The 23701-nt window shown below is 43.1% G+C and overlaps 1 protein-coding gene across 1 annotated transcript; it reads right to left on the reverse strand.

The window, feature by feature from the left end:
* Nucleotides 1-1899: 1899 nt before the first annotated feature.
* cdkn3 (cyclin dependent kinase inhibitor 3) lies at nt 1900-23380 on the reverse strand. The gene is made up of 8 exons (XM_078406671.1): nt 22850-23380; nt 18875-18957; nt 15825-15880; nt 14049-14093; nt 11155-11377; nt 6267-6298; nt 5726-5829; nt 1900-2110 (listed from the first exon to the last, which is right to left on the reverse strand). Exons 1-8 carry the CDS (start codon nt 22859-22861, stop codon nt 2021-2023), a joined length of 645 nt encoding a protein of 214 aa, XP_078262797.1. The 5' UTR covers nt 22862-23380; the 3' UTR covers nt 1900-2020.
* Between the last annotated feature and the right edge of the window lie 321 nt (nt 23381-23701).

Raw genomic sequence — 23701 nt, forward strand, 5'->3', positions numbered from 1 at the left:
TTGTGTTTTTAAAACAAATAAGAATGACTTCCATTATGTCCAAGGCTTGCAAAACATGAATTTATTGAGGTTGGAACATTTATTTGAGCAAGGTTTACCATGGTAATTGTAATCTATCTTTTTTTGGTGGTATGTCACAGATTTGAGAGGTGCTGCTGAAATAGCCTTGGTGATATGCTGCAGTATATCTGGTTGCACTTGGGTCACCCTCTGCAAACCAATGATTTTGGGTTAATTTGGAATATTGTTGAATCTTGGGCTTTACTCTTTTCAAAGAACATCAAAATCTTACAATGCAGAAATTTATTGTTATTGTTTCTTGTCTTGGAATTTAGATTAATGGGAGATTTAAGAGGTGATTGAAATTGAGTGGGTGAAAATCTGCCAAGATACTAAATAAGGGAGGATGGCAATTTAATGACCTTGCGGAGGGGGAGGGTGAAAAAATATAGAAAATATTTGGTATGGAGTGTAATGCAATACATGTAATGGCAGTGGAAGCAGGTTCAATAATGTTCTGAAGGGAATTGTATAAATAGTTGAAGGGATGGCAAGGGATTGGATAGCCTTAATTAAGAATTGTCATGGAAAGTAAAGGGCCCCTGTGCTGCACAATTCTGAGATGGTAGGTAATACAGTTTGAATAAGCTGAGGTTGGAAGGAATACATATAACCAAACTACAATGTGTTAATGCTTGGAACAGGTACTTTAAGGTAGCTGAGCCAGATTACTCCTCTTCTGGCCTGTGTTACACCTCATGATTGTTTTTCTTTAGCCAAAAAGCACCTTGATATATTAATGAAATAGTTCTTCAAGTAAAATGTTATAGTAATTAAATGGTGAATATCACTGAAAACGATCACTTAGTTGAGAAACAAACATGAATGAGAATTCCCTGATTGAGCTTCAAATAGTGTCTTGGAACCCATGGTGATTCATACAAAAAGAGTGCTACTGTCGGCAGACCGTTGGTCTTTACACCGGCGGATGAGCCACAGGTGCCGGTGGTGAAGTCACCTGTGATGTCACCTGTGCAGTCCCCGGTGTGAAAGACCAACAGTGATTTCTCTAACTTCAGATAGTTCCTCTGTCCCTCCCTTTCCCCTCTCCTTCCCAGTTCTCCCACTGTCTTCCTGTCTCCCACTACATCCTATCTTTGTCCCACCCCCTCCCCTGACATCAGTCTGAAGAAGGGCCTCGACCCAAAACGTCACCCATTCCTTCTCTCCTGAGATGCTGCCTGACCCACTGAGTTACTCCAGCATTTTGTGATACCTTTGATTTGAGCCAGCATCTGCAGTTATTTTCGTACCGTAAAAACACTGAGTCGTTCAGCTCTGTATACAAGTTCTTTATTAGCAGAACACATAGAGTAAAAGCACTTAGCTGCTATAAGTTCAAGCTCCCATTCAAATACCAAGAATAGCTAGAATCGCCCACTAGATGACATAGTAGAAACCCAACGTGGATTACGGATTGGGTGTACAATAGTACAACCAGACATGGATCTACAGCTACCATATTTTCCGCTTTGTACTTTAATATCCCATTTCAAATGTCCAGTTTTCTTTCTATTAATTTTAGAAAGTCCAACTAAAGCATTGACAATGTTGAGAAGATACATGTGTAAGCAAAGAGGAATGCCCATACACTTGTAGTAAAGCACCCTATACATTAAACCTTAATGTTGGAAACTTGAAGTATTTTCCTTTCATTACTTGCCTGTGGACTAATTTATTAGAACAACTTGTTTTGGGAGTTTCAGAGTGACCTATTTCATATCAGTCAACTCACAAACGCCAAAGAATAACACTGCTAATGGAACAGAGTTTATCATTGATGGCAATAAATAATTAGTTGCACTGATTTATGTATGTGGATAATCAATTTCAGTGTACAATAATTTGAAACCTTAAGTATTGAATATGATTGAACATCATTTGTTTTAAAGCTTGAAGTTGAATGTATATAGTATTTACAAATGATTGGAATATATAGCCTGAAATTTCAGCATTTTTTTTATCTCGACACTGAGCGACAGGCTGAGTCGTCCTTTGTTGCCAAGTACGTTGCCACATTATCCCGAAAATCATGTAAGTAGTTGTATTGCTGTCAAACAAACAAATAAGAACCTGATTCATTTTGCAGTTTTCTTTAATAAAACACAGTAAATCCTTAACACACAAGCTTTAATCACTTTGTGCCTAATTTTCTCATACAAGCCTGATCAATGGTGACACAAAAGTGCTGGAGTAACTGGATCCAGCAACATTTCTGAAGGACATGGATAGGCAGAGTTTTAGGTTGAGATTGTAGTGGGGGGAGATAGCTGGAAGAGAGGTGGTGCAGGACAAAGTCAGACAAGTGATAGGTGGATACAGTGAGGGGAAGTTTGGATTGGATATAGTAGAACAAAGGCCCGAGATGAAAATATAAAAGGCTGTGTGATAGGAAGAGAAGTGGTGTGAAATGGCAGTGGAAGCAGGAGATGGCAGCTGGTTTCTGGAATGAAGTTGCTAGAACAAAGGTAGTGCTGTGGTAGAGCTGGTCCCTCATGGCGCAAGTGACCCAGGTTCTATCATGACCTCAAGTGCTGTGTGTATGGAATTTGCACTTTCTTCCTGTGACCCCTGGGTTTCCTCTGGGTGCTCTAATTTCCTCCCACATCTCAAAGATGTTGTAAGTTAACTGGCCTCTGTAAATTTCCTCTATTGTGTAGGGTGTGGATGAGAAAGTAGGATGCTTTATCTTTAAACTTCGAGCTCCATGGAACACCTTCAACCAATTCAGATTTAATTAATGTTCTCATTGCATAATTGTATAACGTGCTGTAGCATTTAAGACATTTTTAAGTGACAACTTTGTGTCTTTTCTTAATCCTAGGGAGGGAAATGCTCTCTCATCCTTGGTTGAGTGTCTGCTGGGTGCAGAGAGACGAAGGTAAAAACGAAGGATGGGCGAGGGTTATTTCAGTGGCATTGAGCGAGTAGTGGTTTATTGATAGGCATGGTGGTTTATTGATAGGCATGAGGATGACTGCTGATACAAGCAATAAAGTGGAAGGCATTCTCCCTATTCTGTGAGATGTGCATGTCTCCCGGTACTTTGCCTTGCCCTTGAGCTATGAATTCAAATATTGAAAACTAGAAACAGGTCCTGGAGTTATTAACATGTCAATGTCTGCTGTAAAGATAAACTGCCAACTGAGCAGTGGCAGTATGCAGCTTGAGAATGAGGGTAATAGTTACAAGAATATTAAAAAGCAGATTTGTGGTAAAGGCGTTAGAAATATGGTCCTTAAGAGAATGAGTGGGAATAACATTGTCAAAGATAGTTAGAATATTAATTAAAAAGGGCTGAGGATGTGCTGGTGGTGGATGCAGGTGAAGAAAAATGAGAATCTAACAAAATGGAAAGAACGGGCCTTTGTGAATTGAGCTTACTCTACCATTCATTAACTTCATAGGTCATTCTATACTTTGGCGTACTGGTTTCTGCTTCATATTTACTTTTGTCTAAAAGAATATTTATCTCAATTGTGAATATATTTAAAAATTAACATTTCAGCTTCAAAACTTGTGGATACAAAGTTTACAATCCTGACCAATCTCTGATCCCAAATGGCTAACCCTTTAGCCTGACACTCTTTCCTTCTCGGCTCTCCAGAGTTCCCATCTTATGAGAATTTATGTATCTTCAATGTGAACATTTCTCATTCTTCTAAATCCTAATGATCAGCATGCATCAGTACCCATTCTCTGGAGACTTTGCTGCCTTAGTAACCCCAGGGTGTCTGAAGAGACCTGAAGTGTCAGCCTTCATGGCAAGCCCTGCTTCCTAGAGATGGGTGATACCCAAGTATTCAATCCAAGAGTAATAAAAACTTTAAGATACACCTCAATTTATTTGAGAAAAGTTGAAGATTCATGTTTTTTAAACTTAGAGATAGCTTTGTCCATGGCAAATCCTGTAAAAGATCAAGGAAGAATGAATAATGGGAGGGGGGGGGGGGATGCTGCAGGATTCCTGCTCTTGGGGAAATGAGATAGAAGAAATAGAATAATTTTATTATTCACCTATAGCAAATCAAAATATTGATTAATTTTGTCAAGAGATCATTAAATTGGCTTCAGATGTTCACATTTGCAAGGAGTCTCATACATGTTTAATATCTGGGCACTAAAATGTATGAGGCTAATATGGAACAGTACAGCACAGGAACACCCTTAAGCCCACAATAGCCGAACACACTGCAAATTAAGCTAATCTCTTCTGGCTGCATGTGATCCTAATGCCCAACATCCATCACGCTCAAACAAAATTGCACAACCCTACCTCAGCACTGAACTATTATAGACTTTTTTATAGGTTGCATTCCGTACTTTGGCTTGTGCCATTATTGCCTGATTACCCAGTGTAACTACATTTGTATTATTGTTTATTGTAGATTTGTGTTGTTGCATTATTGTGCCTCTAATGCTGCAGTAAGGAAGAACATAATTGTTCCATTCCTGATGTGTATGATAATTAAACAATCTTGACTATCCCTTCATTCCCGGCACATCTGAAAGCTTCTTAAATGCCACTTTTGTATCTGCCTCCACCACCACCCCTCGCAGTGGGTTCCTGGCACCTGCCACGTTAAATAAAAAAATTCCTACATATTTTAAAATTATAATCTATAATTTAGATCCATTTATATCCGAGTCATTTTTATGCGCGCGCGTGCGCGCGCACACACACACACGGATGTAAATGGAGATGGGTTTGTTTGTAAGTTTGCAGACAACAGAAAGCTTGAAGTTCCACACAATGAAAGAGACTGTCAAAGGATACAGCAGGATATAGATCAGTAACAGACAAGGACAAAGACAATGACAGATGAAGTTCAAACTGGGAAAGTATGAGTTGTTGTACTTTGGGAAGTCAAATGCAAGGTAAAATTATACAGTTAATGACAGAACCCTTAATAGTATTGATGTACATGGGAAAATTGGGGTCCAAGTCCATAGCTCCCTGAAAGCAGCAACATAAGTAGATAGTGGTAAAGAATGTGTATGGTATGTTTACCTTCAACAGTTGGAGGCATTGAGTACAAGAGTCAGGAAGTCATTTAGCATTTTTATAAAACTTTGGTTAGGTGGCATTTTATATATATTTATATGTATGTATATGTGTATATCTATCTATATATATATATATATGTGTGTGTGTGTATCACAAGCAGAGCTTCCAGTACACACCTTGGGGAACAACCTTGGTCACAAACCTCCATCCAGAATGAGACCCATCCACAACTATCCTCTGTCTTCTACAAGCAAGCCAGATTTGAATCCAAACCAAGTTGGTGACAATCTCATACATCTTAATAGTCTGGTTCCACCTACCATGAGGGACATTGTCAAAAGCATTACTGAACTCCATGTAAACAACATCCGCTGATCTACCCTCAATCGTCTATTTTCTCCTCAAGAAAAACTCCACCATGGTTGTAAGACATAATCTGTCTTGCACAAACATTTGTTGACTGTCCCGAATTACCCATTCTCTTTTAAATTGACATTGCAAGAATTTTAGACATCTTGGAAGCATTAGACAAAGCCTTGCAATCCAGGGCTCCCTGCCTGGGAAATTGATTTTTCAGCCAGTTTCAATCAACATGAAGAATGGTCACAAAAGCATAAATGGGCAGTGAGCAGTTTTTGGGTTTACATCCAACTGTACCTTTATGGTCTGAATTGCTCCACTTCCTCGGAGCTCACGAAGAAGGGCAATTGCTTCTTCTGGCAGCATGGTATCAGACAGCTGAAGGAGGAGACATGCTGCAACTGGGAGACATAATCAGGGAGACACTTAGGTTATTAGTTATTAAATTATATTAAATTCCTCAATTGAATATATGTTTAAAGGGGGGCTGCGAAGACTAAGATTAAAGTGGCGCAGCTGGTATAGTTGCTGCCTCACAGAGCCAGAGGCCCGGGTTTGATCCTGATCTTGGCTGCTGTCTATGAGTGGAATTTGCACGTTCTCCCTGTGACTGCGTGGGTTTCCTCCGGGTGCTAAGGTTTCCTCCCACATCCCAAAAATGTGAGTTTGCAGGTTAATTGGCTTTTAAAATTGTCCCTAATGTAGGGACTGGATGAGAAAATGGGATAACATAGAAGTGTGAATGGGTGATTGATGGTTGGTGTGGGCTGATGAGCCTGCTTCCATGCTGTATCTCTAAACTGAACAAGAACAGATGTAAACAGAAAATTGCACTTACTTAGACACGAGCATCCAAGACCTCCGTAACATCTGAAAAAATAATGCAGATCCACTTACGCAGGAGTAATCAATCTGGAGCTGCTTTACGAACAATTGTTTATCCAACTAATTGTTGGATAAAACTAAGACCAAAACTGCAAGTATTCTCAATATTACTTGAATTTGGGGTAAGAATGTGATCCTTGAAATTTTAAAGTAGTTAAAATTTTTAAGTAAGTTTAAAGTAGGGAGGCATATTTAAAGTGAACAAGATATTATAATTTTCCTGAGCTTGCAACACATTCATAACTTGCGTCTTGGCGGGCTGAATGGTAAAGATCGAAAACGAATCAAGAGGTAAGCTGAAATTGTGGAAGAGTTGGTACTGAAAATTCTGCAGATAGTGAGACATGGAGCCATACAGCACGGAAACAGGCCCTTCAGCTCAATTCAACCATGCTGACCAAGTTGCCTCCTCTAATCTAGTTCCATTTGCTCACGTTTGGCTCATATCCCTCTTAACCTTTCCTTTCAACTGTTGGCACAGTACCATCCTCAACTACCTCCTTGGGCAGCTTGTTCCATATACCGACTACTGGGGGGGGGGGGGGGGGGGTTGTTGCAGTTACCACAAATGGCTCTGTTATTTGCACCAGTTGTCATAGAACAATGCAAGATAGGAACAGGCTGTTTGGCCCATAATGTCTGTGCTGAACATGATGCCAAAACCTATACTTACCTGCCTGCCCCTGATCCATATCCCTCCATTACTGAATAACCATGTGTCAATTTAAAATTCTCTCAAATGCCATTATTGTATTTGCCTCCACTACCACCCACAGCCACACATTCCAGGCACTCGCCACCTGTGTAAAAACAAAAGTGACCTGCCCCTCTCACCTTAAAGCTATGCTCTATTATTTGGTGGAATGTATAGTATGTGCTATTTGACCGAATCAGTACTTCCCTCCCCTTCTTATGGACAATAGACAATAGGTGCAGGAGTAGGCCATTCGGCCCTTCGAGCCAGCACCGCCATTCAATGTGATCATGGCTGATCATTCTCAATCAGTACCCCGTTCCTGCCTTCTCCCCATACCCCCTGACTCCGCTATCCTTAAGAGCTCTATTTAGCTCTCTCTTGAATGCATTCAGATAATTAGCCTCCACTGCCTCTTAAGGCACAACGGGTATAATGTAGTCACATATATCTACTGTGGATACATGAGAATTGCTTACTACACTTGACATTTTTATTTTGTAGCTGCAATGTTCTGTTTAATCAGAACATCCATATTATCTGAGCAGGGAGGTACGTACTTGCACCCCAAGGCCTCTCTGTTCAACACTGCTCTACTGGATCTGGTTATTCACTGTATGTGGTTGCCCTGATTTAGCTTCTTAAAATGCATCACTTCACATTTGTCCAAGTTAAATTCCTTCGGCCGTTTGCTTGCCCACTTTCCCCACTGATCAATATTCTGTTGTAATCTTGGACCTCCTTCTTCGAGTCATAGAGTGATACAGTGTGGAAACAGGCTCTTCGGCCCACACAGGTCAACAAGGTTCCAGCTACACACCTCCTATTTGTCTGCGCTTGGTCCATGTCCCACCAAACCTGTCCTATCCATGTACCTGTCTAACTTTCTTAAACAGTGGGATAGTCCCAACCTCAACGACCTCCTCTCGCAGCTTGCTCCATACACCCACCACCCTTTGTGTGAAAAAGTTACCCCTCGAATTCCTATTAAATCTTTTCCCCTTCATCTTGAACCTATGTCCTCTGGTCCTCGATTCCCCAACTCTGGGCAAGCGACTCTGCATCTACCCGATCTAGTCCTCTCATGATTTTGTACACCTATATAAGATCCCCCCTCATCCTCCTGTGCTCCATGGAATAGACCCAGCCCACTCAATCTCTCCCTACAGCTCACACCCTCTAGTCCTGGCAACATCCTCGTAAATCTTTTCTGAACCCTTTCAAGCTTGACAATATGTTTCCCATAACATGGTGCCTAGAACTGAACACAATATTCTAAATGCAGTCTCACCAGCATCTTACCTGCTTCACAACTGCAATGTGAATTCCCAACTTCCATACTCAATATGCTGACTGATGAAGGCCAAAGTGCCAAAAGCCTTTTTGACCACCTTATCTACCTGCGACTCGACCTTCAAGGAAGTATGCACCTGTACTCCTAGATCCCTCTGTTCTACAACACTACCCAGAGGCCTACCATTTACCGTGTAGGTCCTGCCCTTGTTTGACGTCCCAAAATGCAACTCCTCACACTTTTCTGTATTAAATTCCATCAATCATTCCTCCGCCCACCTGACCAATCGATCCAGATCCTGCTGCAATCTTTCACAACCATCCTCACTGTCTGCAAAACCACTAACTTTTGTATCAGCAAACTTGCTAATCTTGCCCAGTATGTTCTCATCCAAATCATTAACGTAGATGACAAACAGTAACAGGCCCAGCACCGAACCCTGAGGCACACCACCAGTCACAGGCCTCCAGTCCGAGAAGCACCACCCTCTGCTTCATTCCGTGGAGCCAATTTGCTATCCATTCAGCTATCTCTCCTTGGATCCCATGCGATCTAACCTTCCAGAGCAACCTACCATGCGGAACCTTGTCGAACACCTTACTGAAGTCCATGTGCACAACATCTACAGCTCTCATCAACCTTTTTGGTCACGTCTTCAAAAAAATCAATCAGATTTGTGAGACACGACCTCCCACGTATAAAACCATGCTGATTATCCCTAATCAGCCCTTGTCTATCCAAATGCCTGTATAACCTATCCCTCAGAATACTCGCCAGTAACTTACCAACTACAGGTGTTAAGCTCACCGGCCTATAGTTCCCGGCATTTTCCTGGCAGCCCTTCTTGAAAAGAGGCACAACATTTGCCACCCTCCAGTCATCTGGCACCTCTCCTGTATTTAGGGACGACTCATAAATTTCAACCAGGACTCCCGCAATTTCCTCTCTAGTTTCCCGCAATGTTCTCTGATATATCTGATCAGGCCCTGGAGATTTGCTACCTTCAAACACAACAGTAACTTCAGTACTTCTTCGACAGTAACCCTGACTGCTCTCAAGAGGCTTCCAGTGACTCTTCCAATTTCCTCCATCCTGTCTTTCTCCTCGGTAAATACAGAGGAAAAATACTCATTTAGGACCTTGCCCTTCTCCTGTGGCTCCACACAGAGGTGTCCGCTTTGATACCTGAGAGGTCCCACTCTCTCTAGTTACCCTTTTCCTCCTTAAGCATTTATAAAATCTTTTGGGATTGTCCATAATGCTATCTGCCTGAGCTATCTCTTGGCCCCTTTTTGCCCTTCTGATTTCCTTTTTTAGTTTACTCCTTAGTTCCCGAATCACCTCCAGGGATGCACTTGATTCCAGCTGCCTATACCTGTCCCCCCATCCTTCTTGTTTTTGACTAACGTCTCAAGTTCCCTCGTCAGCCAAGTTTCCTTACTGCTTTGCCCTTCACTCTAACGGGGATGTACACATCCTGAGCGTCTTAACACTGGCAAACTTTCCTTATCTAAGAGCCTTCGAGGCACGATGATGAAGGTTCCAAGCTGTAGAAATAGGATGATTAGGGTGGAAAAACTTTCAGTTAAATCCATATATAATCACACTATTGCTCGGTGTCTCTAAAATGCCCATACCCCTACACTCTGGCACTCCATCATCCATCTCCATATCTTTCCTCCTTCAAACTTATTTCTTCGATTAAACCTTTTTTCACCAGTTTATAAATCATGGAGCGTTCTTAGAGCTTTGATCGAGTGCTCCTGTTAAATTGCCAAGGAAGTGCTGCAACATTAAAGATATTATACAACTGTCGGAGACCCCTACAGCACAGAAATAGGCCCTTCAGGCCAACTTTCCCATGCCAATCAAGATGCACATTCTACTCTACGTTAATCCCACCTGCCTGTTATTTGGCCCATATCCCTCCAAACCTTTCCTATCCATGTCCAAAGATCTTTTAAATGTTGTTATAGTACTTGCCACAACTACCTACTCTGGCAGCTCGTTCCATATACCCACTACCCTCTGAGTAAAAAGGTTTTCCTTTCGGTTCCTATTAAATCTTTCCCCTCTCACCTCAAACCTATGTCCGCTCATTCTTGGTTCCCTTCCCCTGGGAAAAACATTGTGCATTCACCCTATCTTTCCCATTTGGGATTTTATACACCTTTCTAAGATATCCCTCAAGCTCCTGCATTCCAAGGAATATGGGTAGCTGAGGCAAGGAATTATTCCTTAGCAGCTTCACAAGTCAAGATCATGTGATAGGAGATGAATGAGGCCATTTGACCCATCAAGTCTACTCTACCATTCAATCATGGCTGAGCTATCTCTCCCACCTAACCCCATTCTCCTACCTTCTCCCCATAACCTCTGACACCTGTACTAATCAAGAATCTATCTCTGCCTTAAATGTATCCACTGACTTTGCTCCCACAGCCTTGTGTGGCAAAGAATTCCACAGACTCACCACCCTCTGACTAAAGAAATTCCTCTTCATCTCCTTCCTAAATGAACGTCCTTTAATTCTGAAGCTATGACCTTGAGTCCTAGACTCTCCCCCTAGCTTGTAAGAATGTCATTGTTCTGTTTCGGGACATATGGCAATAAAACACTCTTGATTTGATTTTCTCTTTTGATACCCTCCACTTTACAACAATTGGTGTTTCATAACACGGTGTCATTTCCAACATCAGTGAACTTGCAGTAACATCCCAGAATAATATAAATGATTTGTTTCTGGAAACTATAATTGTAGCAATGGCAATCACTGTGCAGCGCTAGTTTCTGACTGAAATGCATGAAATGTCTTTTACATTTTACTATGCAAGTGACTGAAATGCCACCTACTGGATAAGGGTAGTCTTGTCATTTTCCAAGCAGATTCTCAACTCTTCCAGAATTTTCCAACAGCTAGCAATATCTGGAACACTTCCATCGGGAAAAGGATAGTGATACACCGTGAATCCCTTCTGCTGGTAGGATTCCAACAAGCCTGGAACCCTGTACTTCACCATTTCTCCCTTGGTGGAGAGCACAAATACATTTTGCACATTGTAGCTCCTGAGGTCCTCTGTCAAAAGTTGAAGAAGATGGATGTTATGAATTATTGCTGCATCAAAGGTTAGTTCAGAAAAATAGGATGTGTATGAAAGATTAGCTGGCCATCAGGAAACACTAAGCATGATTGGACTTTTTTCTGGCCGCCATAGGCGATTGGTGCTGGGGTCTTTTGAACAATTTTTGCAAGTGACTTGGATGAAGGAAGCAATTATTTGTTTTCACAATGTGTTTTTTTTTAAAAATATTTTTATTTTCTTTGGAAGTAAGCACATTACATTTTAATGGTTCCAATGTGTTAATGACACAAAGGTGTCTCATGGATCAGTGCTGGGCCCTTTGCTTGTTGTGGTTTATGTCAACGATTTGGATAAGAATGTACGAGGTATCTTTAGTAAGTTTGCAGATGACATGGAAATGAGTGGCATTGTAAATAGCGAAGATGGTTATGAAAAATTGCAGAATTTGGGCAGGTGTGCTGAGGAATGGTTAATAGAGTTTAAAACAAATAAGTGCAAGGTCTTGCATTTTGGGAAGTCAAACCAGGGCAGGGCCTTCATAGTGAATGGAAGGACTGGGGTGTGTTGTAGAGCAGAAGGATCGAGGAGTGCAGGTATACAGTTCCTTGAAAATTGGGTTGCAGGTAGATGGGATGGTCAAGAAAGCTTTTGGTACATTGGCCTTCATCAGTCACAGTATTGAATATAGAAGTTGCTATGTTATATTACATGTTATGTTACATATTACATATTATGTTACCGCAGTCCTCAAACTGCGGAGCATCTTGGACAATTCAGCTCAACTCCTCCATGACACACTGGTCAACCTCAGGACTACCTTCAGCAACAGACTGGTTCCACCAAGATGCAGTACAAAACGCTACAGGAGATCCTTCTTCCCTGTGGCTATCAAACTACAACTCCTCCCCCTTCTGCCGTGAGGTAGACTGACTCCCTTCCCCAATCTTTGCATGTCCCCAATCCTTTACATTTGTCACTTTAATTTCACGTTTCATGTATTTTGTGTTTTATGACTATTGGCAGATCAATTTCCCTCCTGGGATAAATAAAGTTCTATTGTATCGTATCTCACATGTTATATGAGACATTGGTGAGGCCACATTTGGAGTATTGTGTTCCGTTTTGGTCACTCTGTAATACGAAAGATGTTGGAAAGGATGCAGAGAAGATTTACGAGGATGTTGGCAGGACTCAAAGGCCTGAGGCATAGGGAGAGGTTGAGCAGGCTAGGACTCTACTCCTTGGAGCGCAGGAGGATGAGGGGGTCATCTTATTGAGGTGTATAAGATCATGTGGGGAATAGATAGGGTAAACGCACAGAGTTTTTTTATCCAGAGTAGGTAAAAATCTGAGGGCATAGTTTTAAGGTGAGAGGAAAGGTTTTATAGGAACTTGAGGGATAACTTTTTCACACAAAAGGAGGTGGGCATAGGGAACGTGCTGCCAGAGGAGGTAGTTAAGGCAGGCACAATAACAAGGTTTAAAAGATATATGGACAAGTACGTGGATAGGAACGGTTTAGAGGGATATGGGTCAAACGCAGAGAGGTGAGACGAGTGTAGGAGGGGCATCTTGATTAGCGTGGGCAAGTTGGGCCAAAGGGCCTGTTTCCATGCTATTTGATTAAAGCCCACAAAGAAAGTGTGAAGAGAGCTTCATGAAGCAGCCAAGAGATGGAGGTAGGTTACATGAGTGGGCAAAGATCTGGAAGAAAATGTCAAAGAGTTGGCTAGTTTGGCTGGAAAAATAAATGCTTATCTAAATGGCGAGAAACTTAAGTTCAGGGAATCTGGGTTTCCTTGTATACAACAAATAAAGTTAACATTATCAATGTTATCATGGGCAGTATTATCATTGATTGCTTGGAGAACTGACCAAGTAAAAAGTTTGAGATTCAAATATATAGGGCACTGTTGAGACCACATTTGGAATACTGGGTGTAGTATTGGCCTCCTAATTTAAGGAAGGGTGTTAATCTGTTCGCAGCAGTTCCAAGAAAGTTTACTAATTCCTAGAAATGGTTGGGTAGACTCCCGAAAAAATGTTGGGCAGGGTAGATGTATCTTTTAAAGCTGATTGCGAGGGCACTTGATTGAAACATTTAAGATCTTGTTTAAGTCGAGGAGGCAATTTTTTTTCCTGAGTGTCACAAGTCTCTGGAACTCTTCAAAGGTGGTGGAAGCAGAGTCTTTAAATGCAGTAAAGCCAGAGGTACAATGATACTTTAGATGGTGAGGGGTGACTGTATGTTAACAGGAATGTGAGTTGATGTTACAGTCAGATCAGCCACGAAAGGCTGAGGGATCGAGGACCTGCCCTATTCCTAATTCATACGATTATATTCTATGTACTGCTAAATCTCAAGGTATTTGTGTTAACAACAGGATTTCAACAATTGTGCAGATTGCAGAATCTTTCTGAAAAAAGAGAAAACTGATACCACAAACATGCATTTGTAATTGCTGTTTCCATAGGTTCTCATTTTACCTTCCACTATTGGGAAAGGGGAAGAAACCAAATCTGATACGAATTCCACCTGCATTACCCAATAACAGGTTAAAAACATTACAGGCGACCCCCACGATATAACCAGTCGGGTAACGGAAATTCGCTCTTAAAAAATTCACAAATCACCACCTGAAAATGAGATACTGAAAACATTACCTAAATCTCTCTGAAGGTTTCTTCTGATATCTTTAAATTTACAACCTGTTTAATTAAAATAGTAAAGATTAATCCACTGTCAGTACACATAACACTTAAACAATCATGACTCTTGATTAGACAGGAGCTGTTAAAGGTAGACAGCTACTAGCTGCAGGTCTCTTTGCAACAAGTGGGAATTATTTAAGTGTGAAATAGTGTTCAAGGCCACCAATTTATTTTCTCAAATCAGTGTCAAGTGCCTGCTTGCTTCTTGCACACTACGGCGTATTCTGACTCAATTGAAATGTCGCCTGTTCATTCCCTCCAGAGATGCTGCCTGACCTGCTGTGTTACTCCAGTTACACCTTCTGGAGGTGCTGCTGTGGCGGACGCCTTCTGGAGGTGTCTCGTGGCCCGGGCCAGCGGTGGAGCCTCGTGGCCTAGGCCTCGCGGGTCGGAGGTAGAGCCTAGCAGGTCTGGGTTGATGGAACCTGGGGCTGGGGCCTGGGTTGGCGTCCGGAGAGGATCCGGCAGCGTCAGTGGAGAGGTTGGTGCAGTAGTCGATGATGACGCCGGACGAGGACAGACACATGGAATTGAGGACGTGGCTGCCGAGGGAAGGAACCAAGGAGGACCCAGCGTGGGGGTGACTGCCGTGAGGGGTGATGAAGAGCAACGGGGACCCGGCATGGGGGGGCCGCCGTGAGGGGGGGGGGGAAGAATGGGGATCTGGCATGGGGGACCGCCGTAAGGGTGGGGGAAGAACAATGGACAGTGGAGGACCCGGCCGTGAGGGATGGGGGGGTGACAACAAAAGGGGAACTGGCGTGGCGGGTGTATTTGTAACTTTAAGTGTCCTTTATGGGCGACTATTTGCAATACCTTGGGTATGCAAGCAAAGAATTTCACTGTGACTTGTCACATGTGACAATAAAGTATTCAATACAATTCACATTGTGTTTTGCTCAAGATTCCAGCATCTGCAATTCCTTGCTTCTCCATTTGATGGCGAATTCTAACTGGGAAACCTAAAAAGGCATTCTTGTCTTCATCGAATATATAAGTTGGGAGGCTTTGTTGCAACTTTACAAAACACTGGTTGCATGACAGAGTATTGGGTGCAGTTCTGGTCGCCACACTATGGGAAGGATGTGATTGCCCTGAGAACATGCAGAGGAGATTCATCAGGTTGGATTGGGAGGCTTTTGTTTCGGCTGGGCTTCTTGCCCCTGGAGCGAAGCTGGTGGTGACTTGAGAGAGGTGTATAAAATGATAAAAGGCACAGATGAGGTAGTTAGTCAAAATCTTTCGTCCACATAAATGAGAAGCCATAGGTTTAAGGGGAGATGGAGTTTTCAGGGCAGTCTGAGAGGGAAGTTATTTTCTATACACACAAAGAGTGGTGGATATCTGCAACGTGATGCCAGAGATGGTGATGAATCAGAGACAATCACTACATTTTCGAGATATTTAGACAGGCACTTGAACAGGCAAGACATTGAAGAATACGGACCTGATGTGGGCAAATGAGATGAGTGGAGGTGGGCAAAAAGGTCAGCATGGAGAGGGTGGGCCATGGGTTCACTGTCATGCTGTATGACATCTGAGTATCCATTGCCACTTGTAATCACTTGAAATGGACTGTTGACCAATTATTTTAAATCACCATGATAACGAATGAACTCCTTTTGTATGTATAATTCTCGGTGATTATACTTGCTCTATTAAATGCTGATATCTAGAAAAGGAGTTTTAAACCCATAATATGATAGACAAATAACATTAATAGCTTACCGGGTAGAGCACAGATTCCAAGGAACTGCTGGCAGTGCACCACTGCTAATCCCAACCTATTAAATATACAACCAAAATAATTCTAGGAAGGTTAACTGCCCAAGCAAAACTTTCACTTGCAGAATTAATACTATACTTGTACAATCATTAAAAGGCAATGAATCATTGCCCTGAACTCTGACGAGGTGCCAAATAAGGTTTTATGCAAGAGATCTGTTAAGACAATCAAGTGCATGATACTTTATTGACCAAAAAGACAAAAAGCGATGTTAAATACATACAAGATATTGATTTGACCATAGTTGAACATTGAAAGAATTAATTCTAGCAAGGACAGGAATCGTACAGTAAAGATTCATCATTATGATACAATATAAATATGATCATGCTTAAATGGAACTTCACTAGAATAGAGATAGGTTGAGGACAGGTAGATAGAGATAGATAGAGTCGTCTTTGTTCTATCTATTGTACTTGTTTGGCTTGATTTCATTTATGAAAACTGGTATTATCTAATTTGTTTGGATAGCATGCAAAATAAAGCTTTTCATTGTACTTTAGTACATGTGACAATAATAAACCTAACCATGGCTGTGATAGCTGAATATGTAAAAAATACCCGTATGGACTGATTGGTCTGAAGAGTTTGCTTTTATTCTATATTTCTTCTGTAATCATTTGTAGAAAATGATGATGAAAAATCCAAACATCTGCCACACTTTCAGTTTCAGGATCATCAGTTGTCAATCTCTAATTGTACTGAGTGACCACAATCAAATATCTTTATTTCTATCTTGCAAGCTCCCTCTGTTGGTAGTGCTGTTAGCAGTGGTGAGAGTGGGCAGTACAGTGGCACAGCGGGTAGAGCTGCTGCCTGAAATCCTGTTTTGATCCTGACCATGGGTACTGTCTGTGTGGAGTCTGCACATTCTCCACGAGCACCTCAATGTGCAAATAGATTTTGGACTTTCTAAGTAACAGGACACAGATGGTGAGAGTCCACACTCGGTCATCTCTCAGTGCCACTGTGAACACCAGGGCCCCCCAGGGCTGTATGCTGAGCCCACTTCTGTTTAAACTGCTGACCCACGACTGTGCCGCCATATCATCAAATACGCAGATGGCACCACAGTCGTGGGGCTCATCACCAATGGCGATGAATCCGCCTGCAGGGACGAGGTGAGGCGGCTTGAGCTCTGATGCAGAGACAACAACCTCTCTCTGAATGTTGACAAGACGAAGGAGATGATTGTCGACTTCAGAAGGGCTGGAGCAACTCACTCCCCCTGCAGGTCGACGGCAGGACTGTGGAGACAGTGCACAGTCTCAAGTTCCTGGGAGTGCACATCACAGACAATCTCTCCTGGAGTCAGAAACAGGGCCGTCTTAACGCATGGGCCTGATGGGCACTTGCCCGGGGCCCCACGAGCATAGGGGCCCCATGCTGATCTGTGTATGTTAAGTGACTTGCAATAAATAAATACTACTTTTAAAATGTAGGTTCAATAAGTGCTTTTTTCGCAACATTTTCGGTCCCTAAGTGCTTCTCACAGCGATCTGTTTTGCAACAATTAGCTCCCTAAGTGCTTTGCTTTTCCATCCCTAAGTGCTTCTCACAGCGATCTGTAAGTGCTTTTCGCAACAATGTAGCACCGTAAGTCCATCGCGAAGTGCTTTTCGGTAAGTGCTTTTCGCCGGCACGACGGGGGGGGGGGGGGGGCTGGTAGGGAAAGGGGGGTGGGGGAGAGTAACGGTAGGGGCCCCAGTACACTGCTTTGCCCGGGGGCCCATAATGCTGAAAAAACGGCCCTGGTCAGAAAACCTCTTCCTTAGTGAAGCTTCCTTAGTGAAGAAGGCTCAACAACGCCTGTACTTCCTAAGGAGGCTAAAGAGAGTTGGTCTGGGTACATCCATTCTCTCCAGGTTCTACAGATGTACCATCGAGTCCATTCTGACCTGCTGCATCACTGCATGGAACCTGTTCAGCTGCAGACAGGAAGGCCCTGCAGCGTGTTGTGAAGGCAGCCCAGCACATCACTGGGACCAGATTCCCTGACATTTACAGAGGAAGGTGCAAAAGTAAAGCCTGCAGCATCATAAGGGACTCCTCTCACCCCTTCCAAGGTCTATTTGACCCGCTGCCTTCCAGAAGAAGGCTGAGGAGATTAGATGCAGAACCACCAGGTTCAGGAACAGCTTTTTCCCCTCAGGCTGTTCGTCGACTGAACTGCCCCACTTGACTCGGGGTTAGGACTTTACCTAGCACTCTGCACTTTATAATCTCATTTAATGTACAATTAATAATTTACCTGCTCTCATTGATGGTTTTAAATTCACTATTTACATGCTTTAAACTAGGTTAAATGCTTTACCTTTTACCGTTTACATGCTTTAATCCCCTGTCTATATGTATTGTATTGTATTACACTGTCTAATTGTATTGTACTGTATCGTATTGTACTGCACTGTCATCCCCTGTCTATGTTTTGCATTTGTATTGCACTATGGCCCCTGGAGGCACTCTGTTTCGTCCCATTCGTTGCACGACCTGTAAGGAGTGGAATGACAAATAAACCAAATTCATTCATTCATTCATGTGTCTGTCTGGGGTTCCTCCGGGTGTGTCGGTTTCCTCCCACATCCCAAAGACGTGTGGATTTGTAGGTTAATTAGTCTCTGTAAATAACCCCTAATATGTTGGCAGTGGATGTGAAAGAGGGATAACATAGAACTAGTGCGATGGTTGGTGTGGACCCGGTGGGCCAAAGGGATTGTTTCCTTGCTGCACCTCTAAACTAAACTAAGCAAAGAAAGTTGATGGAAATATTATTTCATCTTATGATATTTTCCATCTGAAAAAAATTGTTGCAACACTTAGGAGGGCTATGATAGAGCAGTAACCCTTACAGAAATAAGATCTCTTGTAGGTTTCTCAAATAAAAGTAGTATTTTCTCTGACCGATCCAATCGTTCTTGCCCATTCATTTGTAGGTGCAGCAAAACAACTTATCTGGCAAAATATCATTGATGTGCCTGCTGGAGACACTTACCAAGAGACTTGGAGTGGTATTGGGTCCTCTTCCTCGAAATCTTCATCTGAAGAATCAAATTCACTTGCCCGCATTGTGCGAGCCTTTAAAAAAAATCACAAAAAAAATGATTTTCTAGCTGTCAGCTGTAAAGGTAATCATAATAAGAAACATAATCATCGAGAATACATTTTGACTTTACTCACTGATACTGAAAAGCATTTTCACAACAGAATAAGAGGGCAGGATTGCAGGGGACCAGGTGGGAAGAAGTGTAGCCTGTCACCTACAACGGGACCCCACCACTGGCTCCGTCACCTACAACGGGACCCCACTACTGGCCATATCTTCCCATCCCCTCCCCTCTCTGCATTCCGCAGAGACCGTTCCCTCCGTAACTCCCTGGTCCACTCGTCCCTTCCTACCCAAACCACCCCATCCCCGGGCACTTTCCCCTGCAACCGCACGAGATGCAACACCTGTCCCTTTACCTCCCCCCTCAACTCCATCCAAGGACCCAAACAGTCTTTCCAGGTGAGACAAAGGTTCACCTGCACCTCCTCCAACCTCATCTATTGCATCCGCTGCTCTAGATGTCAACTTATTTATATCGGCGAAACCAAGCGCAGGCTCGCCGATCGCTTCGCTCAACACCTGCATTGGTCCACATTGACCAAACTGATCTCCCGGTGGCCGAGCACTTCAACTCCCCCTCCTATTTCCAGTCTGACCTTTCTGTCATGGGCCTCCTCCAGTGCCATAGTGAGGCCCACCGGAAATTGGAGGAACAGCACCTCATATTTCGCCTGGGCAGCTTGCAGCCAGCCCAGTGGTATGAACATCGACTTCTCCAACTTTAGATAGTTCCTCTGTCCCTCTCTTCCCCTCCTCCTTCCCAGATCTCCCTCTATCTTCCTGTCTCCACCTATATCCTTCCTTTGTCCCGCCCCCCTGACATCAGTCTGAAGAAGGGTCTCGACCCAAAACGTCACCCATTCCTTCTCTCCCGAGATGCTGCCTGACCTGCTGAGTTACTCCAGCATTTTGTGAATAAATTCACAACAGAATAATATCTCCTGAATCAGTATTATGGTTGTGTTAAAATGTTGAATATTGTAAAGACAAACATGTACTTTCCTATATTCATCAACAGTAGAGGGTTCCTGAATATTGGCTGCTGATATATTAGTCTGTATTTGCCAGTGTGAGGAAATCTATAATTTTTCAGCTAGATATATTCCAGCAGTTCCAAATAGGTCTCCATCAATTGACATATCTAGTCAAATGCAGAAGTTGCAAATATACTTAATCATCCTGTGTCCTGTGGAGTCCTGTGGTGCCCAGAGCTGAAGCTCAATCCTGCTGCTATTCACCAGCATTAAACACAGGATATGGTTAGAATTTTAATGGGGAATAATGTGGTAAGGGGAAGGAATTAGTTACATTAGTTATATTTTAAGCTTATTTAGCTTTAAAATTAATTTCAGGATTGCACTTATTTTTGGAATATTAATTATTTTCATGTTTAAATATTATTTATTTTATTGTTAGTTTTACAATGTTTCTGAACATTGAACATCTGAACATAAGCTTTGACAGCTGATAAAGTTGTGGGCAGGGCATTAATTATTTAAATCTTTCTGGGATGTGCACTATTTATAAAAAATCAAAAATACATTTGGCATGTTCTATGAGTTTATCTTGCAGCACTTACAAGTATTGATCTGAACCACACTTACTTTTTAAATCAGCAGTTTGGAAGAGAACAACCAATAAGTACTGAATACACTGGAGTTCAGAAGCAGTGTCCTCTCAGAGTCATAGAATCATACTATAGAAACAGGGCCTTCTGCGCAACCCGTCCATGCCGATTAAGATACCCCATCTAAGTGAGTCCCATTCGCCTGGGTTTGTCTCATATCCCTTGAGTAGGGTGTCACATAGAAAAAGTACCTCAGATTCCGCATGGGTAGCTGATAACAATAGACAATAGGTGCAGGAGTAGGCCTTTAGGATCTTCGAGCCAGCACCGCCATTCAATGTGATTATGGCTGATCAGTCACAATCAGTACCCCGTTCCTGCCTTCTTCCCATACCCCCCGACTCTGCTATCGATAAGAGCTCGATCTAGCTCTCTCTTGAAAGCATCCAGAGAATTGGCCTCCACTACTTTCTGAGGCAGAGAATTTCACAGATTCTCCGAGTGAAAAAGTTTTTCCTCATCTCTGTTCTAAATGGCCTACCCCTTATTCTTAAACTGTGGCCCCTGGTTCTGGACTCCCCCAGCATTGGGAACATGTTTCCTTCCTCTAGCGTGTCCAATCCCTTAATAATCCTATGTTTCTATAAGATCCCCTCTCATCCTAAATTCCAGTGTATACAAGCCTAATCGCTCCAGTCTTTCAACATACGACAGTTCCGCCATTCCGGGAATTAACCTAGTGAACCTACGCTGAACTCCCTCAATTGCAAGAATGTCCTTCCTCAAATTTGGAGACCAAAACTGTACACAGTACTCCAGGTGCGGTCTCACTAGGGCCCTGTACAACTGCAGAAGGACCTCTTTGCTTCTATACTCATCTCCTCTTGTCATAAAGGCCAACATGCCATTAGCTTTCCTCACTGCCTGCTGTACCTGCATGCTAACTTTAGGTGACTGATGAACAAGGACACCCAGATCTCTTTGTACTTCCCCATTTCCTAACTTGACACCATTCAGATAATAATCTGCCTTCCTGTTCTTACCACCAAAGTGGATAACCTCACATTTAACGCAATGGTATGAACATTGAATTCTGCAATTTCAAGTAATATGCCCACTTTGTCCCTCTGCCCTCTGCTCACCAACTTCCCCTTCAGTTACCCTGCTCACTTCCCCTTCTCTGTATGATAACGTTCCCTCCCTGAGTCCCACATTTCTCCTTTATCCCCTCTCTTTCCTCTCCCCCGTTCTTTCTCTCGATATCCTACCCTGCAGCTTTACTTTTTCACTCTCCCACTTCTCTCTTTCTCTGACAACCTTTTGTCTCCCTTTCACCTCTAGCCTTGGCCACCTACTCCACCCACATCACGGGCGGCACGGTAGCGCAGCGGTAGAGTTGCTGCTTTACAGCGAATGCAGCGCCGGAGACTCAGGTTCGATCCTGACTACGGGTGCTGCACTGTAAGGAGTTTGTACGTTCTCCCCGTGACCTGCGTGGGTTTTCTCCGAGATCTTCGGTTTCCTCCCACACTCCAAAGACGTACAGGTATGTAGGTTAATTGGCTGGGTAAATGTAAAAATTGTCCCTAGTGGGTGTAGGATAGTGTTAATGTACGGGGATCACTGGGCGGCACGGACTTGGAGGGCCGAAAAGGCCTGTTTCCGGCTGTAGATATATGATATGATATGATATTCCAATTACTCCCCCACTACACTCCAACTACACTCGTCCCCCTGCAGGACCTATACATCAGGAGGTGCAGATCCAGAGCAAGCAAGATCATGAGGGACCCCTGCCACCCCAGTAACGGACTGTTCCAGATGCTACGATCAGGCAAACGCCTCCGCTGTCACGCTGTGAAAACGGAGAGGATGAGACGGAGCTTCTTCCCACAGGCCATCAGGACTGTCAACTTTTATAACCCCAGAGACTAAATTTTTGTCGACAATAATAGTAACTTATTAACTTTATTTATATGCTGTAACTGTAATTCTTTTGTGCACAACCCGCAGGCATTGCCACTTTCATTTCACTGCACATCGTGTATGTGTATGTGACAAATAAATTTGACTTGACTTGACAACTGTATGCACCAGTTTTTGCCAGGCTTTGCCCCACCACCAACTCTCCTCTCAGTTTTCCCCCAACTCTATCAGTGTGAGGATGGGTCACGACCTGAAACATCAACTCCATTCACTCCACAGATGCTACCTGAGCTTCTCCAGCACTTTGCATTGTATTCATTTGCTTATCTTTATACATAAAGTATTCAAGGTCAAGTATCTGAACTCACCAGATTCACCATACCACAGGTTAATCTTCTGTTAGACACAAACCATGGAGACGCCTACTCAACTGTATTTCTGAAACTTCACTCTCCTCCACTCTGACGAAGCTCTGTGCGGCTGGTGCCTTGGTAACTCTGGCTATTCTGTTATTTGCTCTCTCATCTCTACTTCTCAGTTTCTCATCTGTTGTTTTTTCTCCACTCTCCTTATATTTTTCACACTTCGATCTTGTATACTATTTTCTCTCCACTCTCCTCACTTCTCTTTTTCCAGCTATCTGTCTGCTCTACTCCATTTGGCTACCATTTTCCAGTCACAATCTTTCTCTCCCCTGTTCCTTCCTAGTTATTTCCCCACTCCCTCTCCTTATTTTTTACTTTCCTCCTGAAATGTCCTGCGATTCTGACCCGTGTCACTGTTATTTCCTGTCGCTGTTCCTACTTCTGCCCTCTGTCACTCTTCCTGTCACTGTTTCTCAATCACCAGCTGTGCTCCTGCCCTTCACTGTCACCCCGTGTATACCTGTCACTGCTCCTGTCCTCTCAATTATCTTGTCACTGTTTCTCTGTCAGTCTGTGTATACCAGTCACTGCTCCTGCCCCTTGTGTCACTTGTCCCGTCGCTGCTCCTACCCCTCTCACTGTTCCCGTCACTGCCCCTGTCCCCTCTCTCTCTCTCTCTCTCCCTCTCTCTCTCTCTCTCTCTCTCTCTCTCTCTCTCTCTCTCTCTCTCTCTCTCTCTCTCTCTCTCTCTCTCTCTCTCTCTCTCTCTCTCTCCCTCTCTCTCTCTCTCTCTCTGTCAGTTCCCCTGTCACTACCCTCTCTCTGTCAGTTCCCCTGTCACTACTCTCTCTCTCT

This window comes from Rhinoraja longicauda, chromosome 10 (genome assembly GCF_053455715.1).
Source record: "Rhinoraja longicauda isolate Sanriku21f chromosome 10, sRhiLon1.1, whole genome shotgun sequence".
In the NCBI taxonomy this organism is placed as follows: Eukaryota; Metazoa; Chordata; class Chondrichthyes; order Rajiformes; family Arhynchobatidae; genus Rhinoraja; species Rhinoraja longicauda.

Excerpts from the sequence above, each read along its gene's own strand:
- cdkn3 (XM_078406671.1), bottom strand. Across the intron at positions 15,881-18,874 it reads ATACCACTCCAAGTCTCTTG|GTTGGGATTAGCAGTGGTGC; the intron begins GTAAGTGTCTCC and ends TATATTTAATAG. Across the intron at positions 5,830-6,266 it reads TCTTGGATGCTCGTGTCTAA|TTGCAGCATGTCTCCTCCTT; the intron begins GTAAGTGCAATT and ends TATGTCTCCCAG.